This window comes from Oncorhynchus mykiss, chromosome 20 (genome assembly GCF_013265735.2).
Source record: "Oncorhynchus mykiss isolate Arlee chromosome 20, USDA_OmykA_1.1, whole genome shotgun sequence".
NCBI lineage: Eukaryota > Metazoa > Chordata > Actinopteri > Salmoniformes > Salmonidae > Oncorhynchus > Oncorhynchus mykiss.
This window is the reverse complement of record NC_048584.1, coordinates 35,909,262-35,925,712: the sequence shown is the minus strand read 5'-3', so window position 1 is coordinate 35,925,712 and position 16,451 is coordinate 35,909,262. Positions and strand designations below refer to the sequence as shown.

General features: G+C 48.5%; 1 protein-coding gene across 1 annotated transcript in view; it reads left to right on the top strand.

Annotated features, from left to right (window-relative positions):
* LOC110499416 (dynein heavy chain 17, axonemal) overlaps window positions 1-16,451 on the top strand; it is an 86,765-nt gene that overhangs the window by 25,703 nt on the left and 44,611 nt on the right. The window contains exons 41-52 of the mRNA XM_021576549.2: window positions 8,384-8,511; window positions 8,655-8,803; window positions 10,676-10,958; window positions 11,348-11,521; window positions 12,669-13,042; window positions 13,162-13,264; window positions 13,436-13,583; window positions 13,784-13,875; window positions 14,089-14,250; window positions 14,384-14,548; window positions 14,727-14,918; window positions 15,034-15,300. Of these exons, the coding sequence (XP_021432224.1) occupies window positions 8,384-8,511; window positions 8,655-8,803; window positions 10,676-10,958; window positions 11,348-11,521; window positions 12,669-13,042; window positions 13,162-13,264; window positions 13,436-13,583; window positions 13,784-13,875; window positions 14,089-14,250; window positions 14,384-14,548; window positions 14,727-14,918; window positions 15,034-15,300 (2,237 nt within the window). The remainder of the gene's footprint in view (window positions 1-8,383; window positions 8,512-8,654; window positions 8,804-10,675; window positions 10,959-11,347; window positions 11,522-12,668; window positions 13,043-13,161; window positions 13,265-13,435; window positions 13,584-13,783; window positions 13,876-14,088; window positions 14,251-14,383; window positions 14,549-14,726; window positions 14,919-15,033; window positions 15,301-16,451) is intronic.

Below are 16,451 nucleotides of genomic sequence, written 5' to 3'. Positions count from 1 at the left end.
GGAGGGTCCGGGTGGGCATCTAGCCTCGGTGGCGGCTCCGGTTCGGGATGTAGACCCCGCTCTGCTTGCTGATCCCTCCACTTCTGTGGAACCGGACCGTGGATTGTCTCCGGAGGCTCCGGACCGTGGATCGTCGCCGGGGACTCCGGACCTTAGATTGTCGCCGGAGGCTCCGGACCGTAGATCGTCGCCGGAGGCTCCGGACTGGGAACCCTCGCAGGAGGCTCTGGACCGCCGACCGTCGGACCGTCGCTGGAGGCTCTGTACCTGGAGTGCTGAGCCGGCACAATCCGTCCTGGCTGAATGCCCACTTTAGCACGGCAAATGCGGGGAGCTGGCAAAGAGCGCACCGGGCTGTGGATGCGTACCGGAGATACAGTCCGTGTAACCACAAAGCATGGTGCCTGAAGGGTCACACGCTCCTCAAAGCGACTGTCTTGCTCCAGACTCCAACCCCTCCAAACTCTTTCATCCCTCTCCACTGCCAACCACTCCTCACTCAAACGGTCCAAGAATTCCTCCTCGGTCTCGGACTCACCCCTCAGCACCGACGCCCACGTCATCTGGGGGGGTTCCGTTTTGTCCTCTCCTCCTGACCACGCTGCTTGGTTCGTTTGTGGTGGGATCTTACATTGGAGCAGCATGCAAAGTGAGCAATGTTGATACATTGTATAATTTTATCGCCTGTTATAACCAATAGCACAGACCAGTCTGAGTAGACTTTGCAAGTTCAGTGTCATGCAGCCTCTGAGTGTCAGAGTGGGAAAATTTAGCACCGCTTCGCAACAGGCATGCTTGCAGCTTTACAGCAAAGAAAACGGCTTGTCTCTAGCCTAAATGGTTCAATGTGACCCATATTACCAGAGGTCTTGTCTCTAGCCTAAATGGTTCAATGTGACCCATATTGCCAGAGGTCTTGTCTCTAGCCTAAATGGTTCAATGCGACCCATATTACCAGAGGTCTTGTCTCTAGCCTAAATGGTTCAATGTGACCCATATTACCAGAGGTCTTGTCTCTAGCCTAAACGGTTCAATGTGACCCATATTACCAGAGGTCTTGTCTCTAGCCTAAATGGTTCAATGTGACCCATATTACCAGAGGTCTTGTGTCATGTATTGTCATGTTGTGTCTTGTTTCTGTCCTTTCCCTTCACCCTGTCTCCCTCTGCTGGTCGTTATTAGGTTACCTTTTCTCCCCCTCTTTCCCCCAGCTGTTCCTTGTCTCCTCCTAACTACCTCGTCACCCCTTTTCCCACCTGTTCCCTTTTTCCCTCTGATTAGTCCTCTATATCTCTCTCTGTTTTTGTTTCTGTCTTTGTCGGATTCTTGTTTGTGTTATTCATGCCTGAACCAGACTATCGTCATGTTTGCTGCAACCTTGTCCTGTCCTGTCGGAATCTGCCGGTCCATCTGAGCCTACGTTTGTTTTGTTATTAAAGAAGCTCTGTTTACGTTAATTCGCTTTTGGGTCCTCATTCACGCACCTAACAGAAGAATCCGACCAAGAATGGACCCAGCGACTTCGGATCCTCTCCACTCAGCCGTCGAGATCCAGGGAGCGATGCTAGGCAGACACGAGCAGGAATTGTCTGCTGCTCGACATGCCGTTGAGACCCTGGCCACCCAAGTCTCCAACCTCACAGAACAGGTTCACCATCTCCGCCTCGATCCACCGGCCACTTCCAGGGCTTTCGAATCTCCGGAGCCCAGAATCAATAACCCGCCGTGTTACTCTGGGGAGCCCACTGAATGCCGCTCGTTCCTCACCCAGTGTGATATTGTGTTTTCTCTCCAGCCCAACACTTACTCCAGGAGCACTGCTCGTGTCGCCTACGTCATATCTCTCCTTACTGGACGGGCTCGTGAGTGGGGCACGGCAATCTGGGAGGCAAGGGCTGAGTGTACTAACCAGTATCAGGACTTTAAGGAGGAGATGATATGGGTTTTTGATCGATCTGTTTTTGGGGAGGAGGCTTCCAGGGTCCTGTCTTCCCTATGTCAAGGTAATCGATCCATAACAGACTACTCTATTGAGTTTCGCACTCTTGCTGCCTCCAGTGGCTGGAACGAGCCGGCTTTGCTCGCTCGTTTTCTGGAGGGTCTCCGCGCAGAGGTAAAGGATGAGATTCTCTCCCGGGAGGTTCCTTCCAGCGTGGATTCCTTGATTGAACTCGCTATTCGCATTGAGCGACGGGTTGATCTTCGTCACCGAGCTCGTGGAAAGGAGCTCGCGTTCTCCGTTGCCCCCCTCTCCGCATCACTACCATCTTCCTCTGCCGGCTCGGGTGCTGAGCCTATGCAGCTGGGAGGTATCCGCATCTCGACTAAGGAGAGGGAACGGAGAATCACCAACCGCCTCTGTCTCTATTGCGGTTCTGCTGGTCATTTTGTCACTTCATGTCCAGTAAAAGCCAGAGCTCATCAGTAAGCGGAGGGCTACTGGTGAGCGCTACTACTCCTGTCTCTCCTTCAAGATCCTGCACTACCTTGTCGGTCCATCTACGCTGGACCGGTTCGTCAGCTTCCTGCAGTGCCTTAATAGACTCTGGGGCGGAGGGCTGTTTTATGGACGAGACCTGGGCTCGGGAACATGACATTCCTCTCAGACAGTTAAGGGAGTCCACGGCCTTGTTCGCCCTGGATGGTAGTCCTCTCCCCAGGATTCAGCGTGAGACGCTACCTTTAACCCTCACTGTTTCTGGTAATCATAGCGAAACCATTTCTTTTTTAATTTTTCGTTCACCTTTTACACCTGTTGTTTTGGGCCATCCCTGGCTAGTTTGTCATAATCCTTCTATTAATTGGTCTAGTAATTCTATCCTCTCCTGGAACGTCTCTTGTCATGTGAAATGTTTAATGTCTGCTATCCCTCCTGTTTCCTCTATCTCTTCTTCACAGGAGGAGCCTGGTGATTTGACAGGGGTGCCGGAGGAATATCACGATCTGCGCACGGTGTTCAGTCGGTCCAGGGCACCTCTCTTCCTCCACACCGGTCGTATGATTGTAGTATTGATCTCCTTCCGGGAACCACTCCCCCCCGGGGTAGATTATACTCTCTGTCGGCTCCCGAACGTAAGGCTCTCGAAGATTATTTGTCTGTAGCTCTTGCCGCCGGTACCATAGTCCCCTCCTCCTCTCCCGCCGGAGCGGGGTTTTTTTTGTTAAGAAGAAGGACGGGTCCCTGCGCCCCTGCATAGATTATCGAGGGCTGAATGACATAACAGTGAAGAATCGTTATCCGCTTCCTCTTATGTCTTCAGCCTTCGAGATCCTGCAGGGAGCCAGGTTTTTCACTAAGTTGGACCTTCGTAACGCTTACCATCTCGTGCGCATCAGGGAGGGGGACGAGTGGAAGACGGCGTTTAACACTCCGTTAGGGCACTTTGAATACCGGGTTCTTCCTTTCGGTCTCGCTAACGCTCCAGCTGTCTTTCAGGCATTAGTCAATGATGTCCTGAGAGACATGCTGAACATCTTTGTTTTCGTTTACCTTGACGATATCCTGATTTTTTCACCGTCACTCCAGATTCATGTTCAGCACGTTCGACGTGTCCTCCAGCGCCTTTTAGAGAATTGTCTTTTTGTGAAGGCTGAGAAGTGCACTTTTCATGCCTCCTCCGTCACATTTCTCGGTTCTGTTATTTCCGCTGAAGGCATTAAGATGGATCCCGCTAAGGTCCAAGCTGTCATTGATTGGCCCGTCCCTAAGTCACGCGTCGAGCTGCAGCGCTTTCTCGGCTTCGCGAACTTCTATCGTCGTTTCATCCGTAATTTCGGTCAGGTGGCAGCTCCTCTCACAGCCCTTACTTCTGTCAAGACGTGCTTTAAGTGGTCCGTTTCCGCCCAGGGAGCTTTTGATCTCCTCAAGAATCGTTTTACATCCGCACCTATCCTTGTTACACCTGACGTCTCTAGACAGTTCGTTGTCGAGGTTGACGCGTCAGAGGTGGGCGTGGGAGCCATTCTTTCTCAGCGCTCCCTCTCTGACGACAAGGTCCACCCTTGCGCGTATTTTTCTCATCGCCTGTCGCCGTCGGAACGTAACTATGATGTGGGAAACCGCGAACTGCTCGCCATCCGCTTAGCCCTAGGTGAATGGCGACAGTGGTTGGAGGGGGCGACCGTTCCTTTTGTCGTTTGGACCGACCATAGGAACCTTGAGTACATCCGTTCTGCCAAACGACTTAATGTGCGTCAGGCGCGCTGGGCGCTGTTTTTCGCTCGTTTCGAGTTTGTGATTTCTTATCGTCCGGGCTCTAAGAACACCAAGCCTGATGCTTTATCTCGTCTCTTCAGTTCTTCAGTAGCCTCCACTGACCCCGAGGGGATTCTCCCTGAGGGGCGTGTTGTCGGGTTGACTGTCTGGGGAATTGAGAGGCAGGTAAAGCAAGCACTCACTCACACTCAGTCGCCGCGCGCTTGTCCTAGGAACCTTCTTTTCGTTCCCGTTCCTACTCGTCTGGCCGTTCTTCAGTGGGCTCACTCTGCCAAGTTAGCCGGCCACCCTGGCGTTCGGGGTACGCTTGCTTCCATTCGCCAGCGTTTTTGGTGGCCCACCCGGGAGCATGACACGCGTCGTTTCGTGGCTGCTTGTTCGGTCTGCGCGCAGACTAAGTCCGGTAACTCTCCTCCTGCCGGCCGTCTCAGGCCGCTTCCCATTCCCTCTCAACCGTGGTCTCACATCGCCTTAGATTTTGTCACCGGACTGCCTTCGTCAGCGGGGAAGACTGTTATTCTTACGGTTGTCGACAGGTTCTCTAAGGCGGCTCATTTTATTCCCCTTGCTAAGCTTCCTTCTGCTAAAGAGACGGCACAAATCATCATCGAGAATGTTTTCAGAATTCATGGCCTTCCGTCAGACGTCGTTTCGGACAGAGGTCCGCAATTCACGTCTCAATTTTGGAGGGAGTTTTGCCGTTTGATTGGGGCTTCCGTCAGTCTCTCTTCCGGCTTTCACCCCCAGTCTAACGGTCAAGCAGAACGGGCCAATCAGACTATTGGTCGCATCTTATGCAGTCTTTCTTTTCGCAACCCTGCGTCTTGGTCAGAACAGCTCCCCTGGGCAGAATACGCCCACAACTCGCTTCCTTCGTCTGCGACCGGGCTATCTCCTTTTCAGAGTAGCCTCGGGTACCAGCCTCCGCTGTTCTCATCTCAGTTCGCCGAGTCCAGCGTCCCCTCCGCTCAGGCTTTTGTCCAACGTTGCGAGCGCACCTGGAAGAGGGTCAGGTCTGCACTTTGCCGTTATAGGGCGCAGACTGTGAGGGCTGCTAATAAGCGTAGAACTAAGAGTCCTAGATATTGTCGCGGTCAGAGAGTTTGGCTCTCCACTCAGAACCTTCCCCTTAAGACCGCTTCTCGCAAGTTGACCCCGCGGTTCATTGGTCCGTTCCGTATTTCTCAGATCATTAATCCTGTCGCAGTTCGACTTCTTCTTCCGCGATATCTTCGTCGCGTCCACCCGGTCTTCCATGTCTCCTGTGTCAAGCCCGTTCTTCGCGCCCCCGCTCGTCTCCCCCCCCCCCCCCCCCCCCCATCCTTGTCGAGGGCGCACCCATCTACAGGGTCCGTAGGATTTTGGACATGCGTCCTCGGGGCCGTGGTCATCAGTACCTAGTAGATTGGGAGGGGTACGGTCCTGAGGAGAGGAGTTGGGTTCCCTCTCGGGACGTGCTGGACCGTGCGCTGATCGATGATTTCCTCCGTTGCCGCCAGGTTTCCTCCTCGAGTGCGCCAGGAGGCGCTCGGTGAGTGGGGGGGTACTGTCATGTATTGTCATGTTGTGTTTTGTTTCTGTCCTTTCCCTTCACCCTGTCTCCCTCTGCTGGTCGTTATTAGGTTACCTTTTCTCCCCCTCTTTCCCCCAGCTGTTCCTTGTCTCCTCCTAACTACCTCGTCACCCCTTTTCCCACCTGTTCCCTTTTTCCCTCTGATTAGTCCTCTATATCTCTCTCTGTTTTTGTTTCTGTCTTTGTCGGATTCTTGTTTGTGTTATTCATGCCTGAACCAGACTATCGTCATGTTTGCTGCAACCTTGTCCTGTCCTGTCGGAATCTGACGGTCCATCTGAGCCTACGTTTGTTTTGTTATTAAAGAAGCTCTGTTTACGTTAATTCGCTTTTGGGTCCTCATTCACGCACCTAACATCTTGTCTCTAGCCTAAATGGTTCAATGTGACCCATATTACCAGAGGTCTTGTCTCTAGCCTAAACGGTTCAATGTGATCCATATTACCAGAGGTCTTGTCTCTAGCCTAAATGGTTCAATGTGACCCATATTACCAGAGGTCTTGTCTCTAGCCTAAACGGTTCAATGTGACCCATATTACCAGAGGTCTTGTCTCTAGCCTAAACGGTTCAATGTGACCCATATTACCAGAGGTCTTGTCTCTAGCCTAAACGGTTCAATGTGACCCATATTACCAGAGGTCTTGTTTCTAGCCTAAACGGTTCAATGTGACCCATATTACCAGAGGTCTTGTCTCTAGCCTAAATGGTTCAATGTGACCCATATTACCAGAGGTCTTGTCTCTAGCCTAAACGGTTCAATGTGACCCATATTACCAGAGGTCTTGTCTCTAGCCTAAACGGTTCAATGTGACCCATATTACCAGAGGTCTTGTCTCTAGCCTAAACGGTTCAATGTGACCCATATTACCAGAGGTCTTGTCTCTAGCCTAAACGGTTCAATTTGACCCATATTACCAGAGGTCTTGTCTCTAGCCTAAACGGTTCAATGTGACCCATATTACCAGAGGTCTTGTCTCTAGCCTAAACGGTTCAATGTGACCCATATTACCAGAGGTCTTGTCTCTAGCCTAAACGGTTCAATGTGACCCATATTACCAGAGGTCTTGTTTCTTGCCTAAACGGTTCAATGTGACCCATATTACCAGAGGTCTTGTCTCTAGCCTAAACGGTTCAATGTGACCCATATTACCAGAGGTCTTGTCTCTAGCCTAAATGGTTCAATGTGACCCATATTACCAGAGGTCTTGTCTCTAGCCTAAACGGTTCAATGTGACCCATATTACCAGAGGTCTTGTCTCTAGCCTAAATGGTTCAATGTGACCCATATTACCAGAGGTCTTATCTCTAGCCTAAACGGTTCAATGTGACCCATATTACCAGAGGTCTTGTCTCTAGCCTAAACGGTTCAATGTGACCCATATTACCAGAGGTCTTGTCTCTAGCCTAAACGGTTCAATGTGACCCATATTACCAGAGGTCTTGTCTCTAGCCTAAATGGTTCAATGTGACCCATATTACCAGAGGTCTTGTCTCTAGCCTAAACGGTTCAATGTGACCCATATTACCAGATATGCCTTTTTTTTCTATCGGGATTTGTACGCATTTTATATCAGTTCACAAACCATGTCGCGGGGCGTTTTAAACTAATCCTGGGTCGCTAATTATTGGTTTGATAACAAACAACGTTGTTCAGTCATGTTAGCTAGCTAGCTAACAACCTTGTAACTTGACAGTAGGTTTAGGTAAATTTGATGGGCACAGGAAGAAAGGAAAAGGGTCTGCTACTCATGAGATGTGCTTCAAAAGGTATGATTCATATAGGCCTAATGGAAGCCTAAACTATATCAAAAATCTATTTCTTTCTGGTGCACCTTAAATTCTGTTTGGTGCCTAACATATTAAAAGTTGGGAGCAGTGTGTGTGTGTGTGTGTGTGTTTTTACGAGAGTGAGGGAGACAGAGACAGTGTGTGTGTCTGTGTTAACTGAAGAGTAAACAAGGTTTCATGCAGTGTTCTCCCCTTACTGACACAATGACATGCAGATCATTATGCATATATCTCACAGGAGGTTGGTGGCAGACACACACAAACACACATACACAGACCTTAATTGGGGAGGACGGGCTCGTGGTAATGTCTGAAGCAGAATCAGTGGAATGGTATCAAACACGGTTTCTAGGTGTTTGATGCCATTCCATTTGTGCCGTTCCAGCCATTATTATGAGCCGTCCTCCCTTCAGCAGCCTCCACTGATGTACTGTTTATTCCTTCCTCCCATTCCTCCAGCCAAATCACAGCTAGGCCTTTGCAAATATGAGCAATCAGCCATTCTATGCAGTATTCTATTATACGCTGATCAGTGTGACGTTAAATTCAATGTGTTGTATTGAGTCGAAGTGTACATTTCAGTGAGAAGTTTTTGGAGAGCGTTTATAAAACGTGAACAAGTGTTGGGGGAAGGGGCGAACAGGATGCTAGGCCACGGATTTTTTTCCACCGTGGTATCGTGATACTACTTGGTATCGTGATACTTGGCCTGCTATCATATCATTTGTAAAATGTTGATATCGTGACAAGCCTATTTTTGAGTCTGTCTGGTTGTTGTGTAATGTTGTGTGCCACGCTGGTTGCAGGTCTTTTCTCCTGTGTGATGAGAGATTTGGCCCTCATCAGCCATGACGGGCCCAAGTGGATCGTACTGGACGGAGACATCGACCCTATGTGGATCGAATCCCTCAATACTGTCATGGACGACAACAAGGTCTGTGTGTGTTTGTGTGTGTGTACCTTGACCTCAGGGTGATCTGGAACACCTCCAGGTTGGGGATTTTGGCAGCGAGGTGAGACGGAGACTGCTTGTGTGTGTATGTTTGTATGGTCCTAACCCCGTGTGTGTCTGTGTAGGTGTTGACTCTGGCCAGTAACGAACGCATCCCTCTTAACTCCACCATGCGTCTGGTGTTTGAGATTAAGGACCTGCGGACGGCCACTCCAGCCACCGTGTCCCGGGCTGGAATCCTCTTCATCAACTCTGCTGACCTGGGATGGAGCCCGTCAGTACCTCCCTACACATACACTATATATACAAAAGTATGTGTACACCCTTTCAAATTAGTGGATTTGGCTATTTCAGCCATACCTGTTGCTGACAGGTGTATAAAATCGAGCACACAGTCAATTCATCCCCATAGACAAACTTCATCCCCATAGACAAACATTGGCAGTGAAATTGCTCGTACTGACGAGCTCAGTGACTTTCAACGTGGCACCGTCATAGGATGCCACCTTTCCAACAAGTCAGTTCATCAAATTTCTGCCCTTCTAGAGCTGCCCCGGTCAACTGTAAGTGCTGTTATTGTGAAGTGGAAACGTCTAGGAGCAACAGTGGCTCAGCTGTGAAGTGGTAGGCCACACAAGCTCACAGAACGGGACCGCGGAATGCTGAAGTGCGTAGCACGTTAAAATCGTCTGTCCTTGGTTGCAACACTCATTACCGAGTTCCAAACTGACTCTGGAAGCAACGTCAGCACGAACTGTTTGTCGGGGCCTTCATGAAATGGGTTTTCATGGCTGAGCAGCCGCACACATGCCTAAGATGCGCAATGCCAAGTGTCGGCGGGAGTGGTGTAAAGCTCACCGTCATTAGACTCAGGTGCAGTGGAAACGCGTTCTCTGGAGTGATGAATCATGCTTCACCATCTGGTAGTCCGACGGATACATTTCGGTTTGGCAGATGCCAGGAGAACACTACCTACCCGAATGCATAGTGCCCACTGTAAAGTTTGGTGGAGGAGGAATAATGATCTGGGGCTGATTTTCATGGTTTGGGCTTGGCCCCTTAGTTCCAGTAAAGGGGAATCGTAATGATACAGCATACAATGACATTCTAGACAATTCTGTGCTTCCAACCTTGGCTACAGTTTGAGGAAGGTCCTTTCCTGTTTCAGCATGACAATACTCCCCTGCACAAAGACAGGTCCATAAAGAAATGGTTTATCAAGATTGGTGTGGTAGAACTTGACTCGTCTGTACAGAGCCCTGACCTCAAACCCATTGACCACCTTTGAGATGAATTGGAACGCCGACTGCGAGCCAGGCATAATCGCTCAACATCAGTACCTGACCTCACTGATGCTCTTGTGGCTGAATGGAAGTCTCTGCTGCAATGTTCCAACATCTAGTGGAAAGCCTTCCCAGAAGAGTGGAGGCTGTTATAGCAGCAAAGGGAGGACCAACTCCATATTAATGCCCGTGATTTTGGAATGAGATGTTCGACGAACAGGTGTCCACATACTTTTGGTCATATAGTGTACATTAAATCGAACACCTCGGTGGTGTCCCATATGACACCCTATTCCCTATATAGTGCACTACTTTTGAACAGGGACAATTGGACACTTTAGGGTTGGTGTCAATTACAATTTCATTTGAAATTCCAATAAAATTATTGAATTCACTCATGAAGTGGAGAATTTATGTTGAATTCAATTAGAATTTCAACAATCTTCAAGTTATAGAATTGGAATTCAAGTTTGAATTGGAATTGTAAAAATAATAATATTTGGAATTGATTTGAATTGGAATTCAATATTTGTACATTTTCCAGTTGATGGAATTAATGCATTTATTATAAGAAATGGACTGCAATTTGTATTTCTATAGTTCCAGTATAGCTATGCTGACTGAACAGTGACATGATCAGCCTAAAATGTAATTATTGGATTTTACCTAACATTGGAATTCAGAGGAATTTAATTATCTCTGAATTCAATGTCTGACCTGGAATTTGAGTTGATTTCTATGGAATTTACAGGGAAAGAAAATTGAATTAGAATCCATTAATTTGTGGAATTAACCCCTAACCTGCAACACATATTTATTGACCTGAGTGACCATGTGTCCTGTCTGTTATTGTGTTCCTTCAGGGTGGTGACCAGCTGGATCGAGAAGCGAGAGGTCCAGTCGGAGAAAGCCAACCTGTTCATCCTGTTTGACAAGTACCTGCCTACCTGTCTGGAGAAGCTCAAGTTCGGCTTCAAGAAAATCACTCCTATCCCAGAGGTCACACTGGTCCAAACCCTGCTCCACTTCATGGAGTTTCTACTGGTGCCTGAGAACACCCCGCCCGACTCCAACAAAGAACTCTACGAGCTCTACTTTGTGTTCGCCTGCATCTGGGCCTTCGGAGGGGCCATGTTCCAGGACCAGGTAGCTACCCCCTCAGGACTACGTTCATCCTCAAGGGGTGCAGGGTTCTCCCCAAATACTGTAAGAGGGGTGCTGTGCCACCTTGTGGACTATGTAAAATAAAAATAAAGTAAAAAGATTGCAGATAGTGGCAGTTACAGGTGTTTAAAAACGCTAAAATCTCTTGAGTCCAAAGGGGGTCACTGCATCCCTCTAGGGCCCTGGTCAAAAGTAGTGCACTATATAGGGAATAACATGCCATTTCAGAGGCAGCCAGGGTAATATTTTCACTGTGTGAAATGCAGACTTTCCATGAAGTGAAGGAAAGTGACAGTCAGATTCTGCTAAGTTCAGACTAACTTAACTTCTCTCTCTCTGTCTGTGTGTGTGTGTGTGTGTTTGGTCGGTAGCTGACAGACTACCGTGTGGAGTTCAGTAAGTGGTGGGTGAATGAGTTCAAGACCATCAAGTTCCCATCTGCAGGGACTGTGTTTGACTACTACATCGACAGAGACTCCAAGAAGTTCCAGCCCTGGACGGAGTTAGTCCCCAAGTTCCAGCTGGATCCAGACCTCCCACTGCAGGTCAGAGTCCTGTCTGTCTGCCTAGCAACTCACCCAATTAATGAATGACACAGTGGACTAACTCTTAGCTTCCAAGACTCTTAGGACATTGTAGTTTGTCTTTGTTAGGAGGTGCTCTGCAACAGTGTTGTAGTAAGACGTTTCTCTCAAATAAATTGGGATTTTGGAGAGTTAATTGAGCTGACAGCCATTTTGCGTTGTTTCGCTTTGGCTTCAGTCATCAATCTAGCAAGAGGGCAATATTTTATTGATGTAGTAGTGTGTCCCCCCCACCCCTAGAAAGCTATGACCTTTGGCTTTCACCTGGAATAGTTTATTTATGTCTGACAAAAAAAAAAAAACTTTTCAACCCATATGATCTAATACACAATAAAAGTACAATTAAACATATACAAATGTGATGATATGTGACCCGTTTCAGGAAACTAGGCGTATGTCGCAAGTCACGACTTCACAGGAGAGGGGTTATAATAAATAAAAAAATGTGAATGAAAAGGCCTTTTCATACTTTCGTCAAAATGTGTTACATTTGTGAACGTCTAACATTTGGGCCATTTATACAGCATGTGTACCGCCTACAGACAAGGGGAGAAGGGATATGTAAAGGGCTTGATTCTGTTGTTCTGAGCAAATGCAATGTGTCTGCCTCCGATGAAAAACAAATGTTTGACTTCCACACACAATTACTTCTTTACTTATTTTAGGTTTAAGAAAGTGTGTAGATCGCATTCTTTATCATAATGCTATGAAAGTTATGTATTTAGATCCGCCTGCCTGAGACAAATTCAACGATTGCTTTGCCATGTCTGTGGCATGAAGCAGCCGAGCTGGATAAATGTTTTTCTAAGGGCTGCCCTTTTGATGTAATGTTGCAGTGAAGTGGAATAAATCGATGTAATGATGCAGTCAAACACCAGAGGGAGGCAAATACAAGTTTATTTGACAGAGGACATTTACATGCTCCTAGGAAAGTCTAGATTGCTGTCTTCTGACTTATAAAACAGTGAGAAATCGATCAAATAAGTCATGTAAACATCTACATGTTTTTTAAAGGAATTCTAGTGCCCGATTTCAGTGACAGTCAGCTTAAGAGGATTGTTAAGCACCAGATTCTGGAGAGTTACTCTCTGTCTCCTGTTCCTCTCAGGCGTCTCTGGTTCACACGGCTGAGACCATCCGTATCCGCTACTTCATGGACAAACTGATGGAGAGGAAGTGTCCTGTGATGTTGGTGGGCAACGCGGGCAGTGGCAAGTCAGTCCTGATGGGAGACAAGCTCCGCAGCCTCAGCACTGATTACTATGTGGTCCAGTCTGTCCCCTTCAACTTCTACACAACCTCGGCCATGCTGCAGGCCATACTGGAGAAACCCCTGGAGAAGAAGGCAGGCCGGAACTACGGCCCCCCCGGCAGCAAGAGTCTCATCTACTTCATAGACGACATGAACATGCCTGAGGTCGACAAGTACTTCACTGTGGCTCCGCACACACTCATCCGCCAGCACATGGACCACGGACACTGGTACGATCACAGCCATTGACTAGTCAACCACTACACAACCACAACATAACTACAATCACTGTTTTGATCCCTCTATCTCTCTCTCCCTTTCATCCCCCTCTCCCTGCCTCCCGTCCCAGGTATGACAGAGCCAAGCTGACTCTGAAGGACATCCATAACTGCCAGTACGTGGCCTGTATGAACCCTACAGCTGGCAGCTTCACCATCGACCCCCGACTGCAGGTACTCACCAGACTAACGCTACACACAAGGCTGGAGAATAAGCATAGTAGAAGAAACCTCTCTAGTCGTTCTGTTTTAGACTGCTCTTGACCCTCTGCATCCCATAGTTGCCTTATGTATGGTAATATACTGTAAACCTGCTCTCTCTCTCTCTCTCTCTCTCTCTCTCAGAGGCACTTCTGTGTCTTTGCGGTGAGTTTCCCAGGCCAGGACGCACTCCAAAGCATCTACAACTCCATCTTCTCCCAACATCTGGACATGAATGGCTTTCTCCCCGCCGTCAAGAAGTTCTGCTCTACGCTGGTCACCTCCGCAATCAGTAAGAACACTACCTAGAAACACTGAGATAATCATCATGTCAAACTGAAAATGTAATGACTTAATTCAACATCTCATCCATCTAATTTGATGACATTGAACTAGAGTCAGAGATGGGGGAAACCAATGCATTATATAGGCCTACAGTATTTTCCCTGTTTCCATGTTCTTACCTGTCTGTGTGTATATTTTCTTCTCCAGTGTTCCACCAAAGGATCTCCACCTCCTTCCTTCCCACGGCAGTCAAGTTCCACTACGTCTTTAACCTCAGAGACCTCTCCAACATCTTCCAGGTAAACCCTTCTCCCTTACATCTATCTATATGATGGGCATCTTGATCATACATCATAAAGTTGGTTTGAGACACTTTGTTATGGATTACTGAGGAGAGGAAGTAGATATCTTGCTGTCTGTGTGTGTAAATGTGGTGAGAGTTCACCATCATGTTAGTGCCTGTGTGTGAGATGTTCAATTCGTCCCTCTGTGTCTCTCCTGTCTGCTGCCAGGGTCTTCTGTTCTCCATGCCAGAGTGTGTGAGGGCTCCTGCTGAGCTGGTGAGACTGTGGCTTCATGAGTGTGACCGTGTGTACGGAGACAAGCTGGTGGAGGAGAAGGACATGGTGCTGTTTGCCAAGATTGAGGGAGAGATCTGCAAGAAGTGCTTTGAAGTAAGACTTAACACACACACACACACACACATATTGTCTGATATTGAGAAAAAATCTAAACCAATGTTGAATAAAGTTATTAACAGTAGATTTCTCATTGTCCATATTGGTGTGTATTTTCCTCTGTCTGCAGGAAATGGATGCAGGTTTCCTCTTTGAGAAGCCCAACATCTTTTGCCACTTTGCCCAAGGCATCGGCGAGCCCAAATACTTCCCTATTCCAGACTGGGTGGTTCTGAACAAGCTGCTACTGGAGGGCCTGGACAGCTACAACGAAATCAACGCTGTCATGAACCTGGTGAGTCCACTATGACACACTACAAAAGCAAATACCTTGTGTTGGCATTGCGTCATCACTGGATAGTACCCAGAGTAGTTAAAAACCTGATTGAGATGAAGAGAGAGTCTAGTCCTAGACCTTCCTGTTGTGACCCTGTTTGTTTGTGTGTGTGCGTGCATATGTGTTTGTTCTTCAGGTGCTGTTTGAGGATGCAATGTCCCATATCTGCCGTATCAACCGTATCCTGGAGTCTCCTCGCGGTAACGCCCTGCTGGTCGGGGTGGGCGGCAGCGGCAAGCAGTCTCTGTCTCGCCTCGCTGCCAGCATCGCCAACCTGGAGGTGTTCCAGATCACCCTGAGGAAAGGCTATGGCATCCCCGACCTCAAGGTGTGATGCTATGCTCTGGACACCTGTTAACCTCTGTTAAGATGCTAACACACATCTCCCTTGCCCTCCTCTCTCCTCCTCCTCTCCCCACCCTTCTCCCTCTGTCTCCTGGTAGTTGGACGTGGCTGCCCAGTACATGAAGGCTGGGGTGAAGAACATAGGGACGGTGTTCCTGATGACCGACAGCCAGGTGGCCGAGGAGGAGTTCCTGGTGCTGATCAATGATCTGCTGGCGTCGGGGGAGATCCCTGGTCTGTTCCAAGACGATGAGGTGGAGAACATCATTGTTGCCATGAGGAACGAGGTCAAGGCTGTGGGCCTGCCAGACTCACGCGAAAACTGCTGGAAGTTCTTCATCGACAGAGTCCGCAAACAGCTCAAGGTGATACTCAGTGTGGCCAGTCTGGCTTGTCATTGGGGGCTGTTGAGGGTTTTGGTCTGTTTTTTCAGCAGCATTACAGAGGGGTCACCCAGCTAGCACATAACATTCTGAGAACCATATGTTTCTTAGAGCTTGGTTAAAGCGTGGTTGTCAATCAATGAAATGTATTTATAAAGCCATTTTTACATCAGCAGTGTGTTTATACAGAAACCCAGCCTCAAACCCCAAAGAGAAGGAATGTAGATGTAGAAGCACAGTGGCTAGGAAAAACTCCTTAGAAAGGCAGGAATCTAGGAAGAAGTCTAGAGAAGAACCAGGCCCTGAGGGGTAGCCAGTCCTCTTCTGGCTGTGCCCGGTGGAGATTATAAGAGTACATGGCCATTAAGGCCAGATCATTCTTTAAGATGTTCAAACGTTCATAGATGACCAGCAGTGTCAAATAATAATCACAGTGGTTATAGAGGGTGCAACAGGTCAGCACCTCAGAAGTAAATGTCAGTTGGCTTTTCAATGCCATGCATTCAGAGTAGTAGTGTGTACCGGTAGTGTGTTCGGTGAACAGGTCAGGATTCCATAGCCGCAGGCCGAACAGCTGAAACTGGAGCAGCAGCACAATATACTGGGTACGGGGACAGCCAGGAGTCATCAGGCCAGGTAGTCCTGAGGCATAGTCCTAGGGCTCAGGTCCTCTGGGAGGGGAGAGTTAGAGGCAGCATACTTAAGATCACACAGGACACCAGATAAGACAGGAGAATTACACCAGATAGGACAGACTGACCCTAGCCCCCCGGCACATAGACTATTGCAGCATAAATAGTGGCGACTTACTATCCTGAGACAAGACGGAGTATAGCCCACGAAGATCTCCCCCGCCACACGAGCCCGGGGGGGTGCAAAACCAGACTGGAAGATCAGTGACTCAACAAGAAAAAAAAGGCTTGCATGATGTGATGCACCCCTCCTAGGGACGGAATAGGAGAGCACCAGCAAGCCAGTGACTCAGCTCCTGTAATAGGGTCAGGGGCAGAGAATCCCAGTGGAGAGAGGGGAGCCGGCCAGGGAGAGACAGCAAGGGTGGTTTGTCACTCCAGTGCCTTGTCATTCACCTTCGCACCCCTGGGCCAGACTACACGCAATCACAGGACCTACTG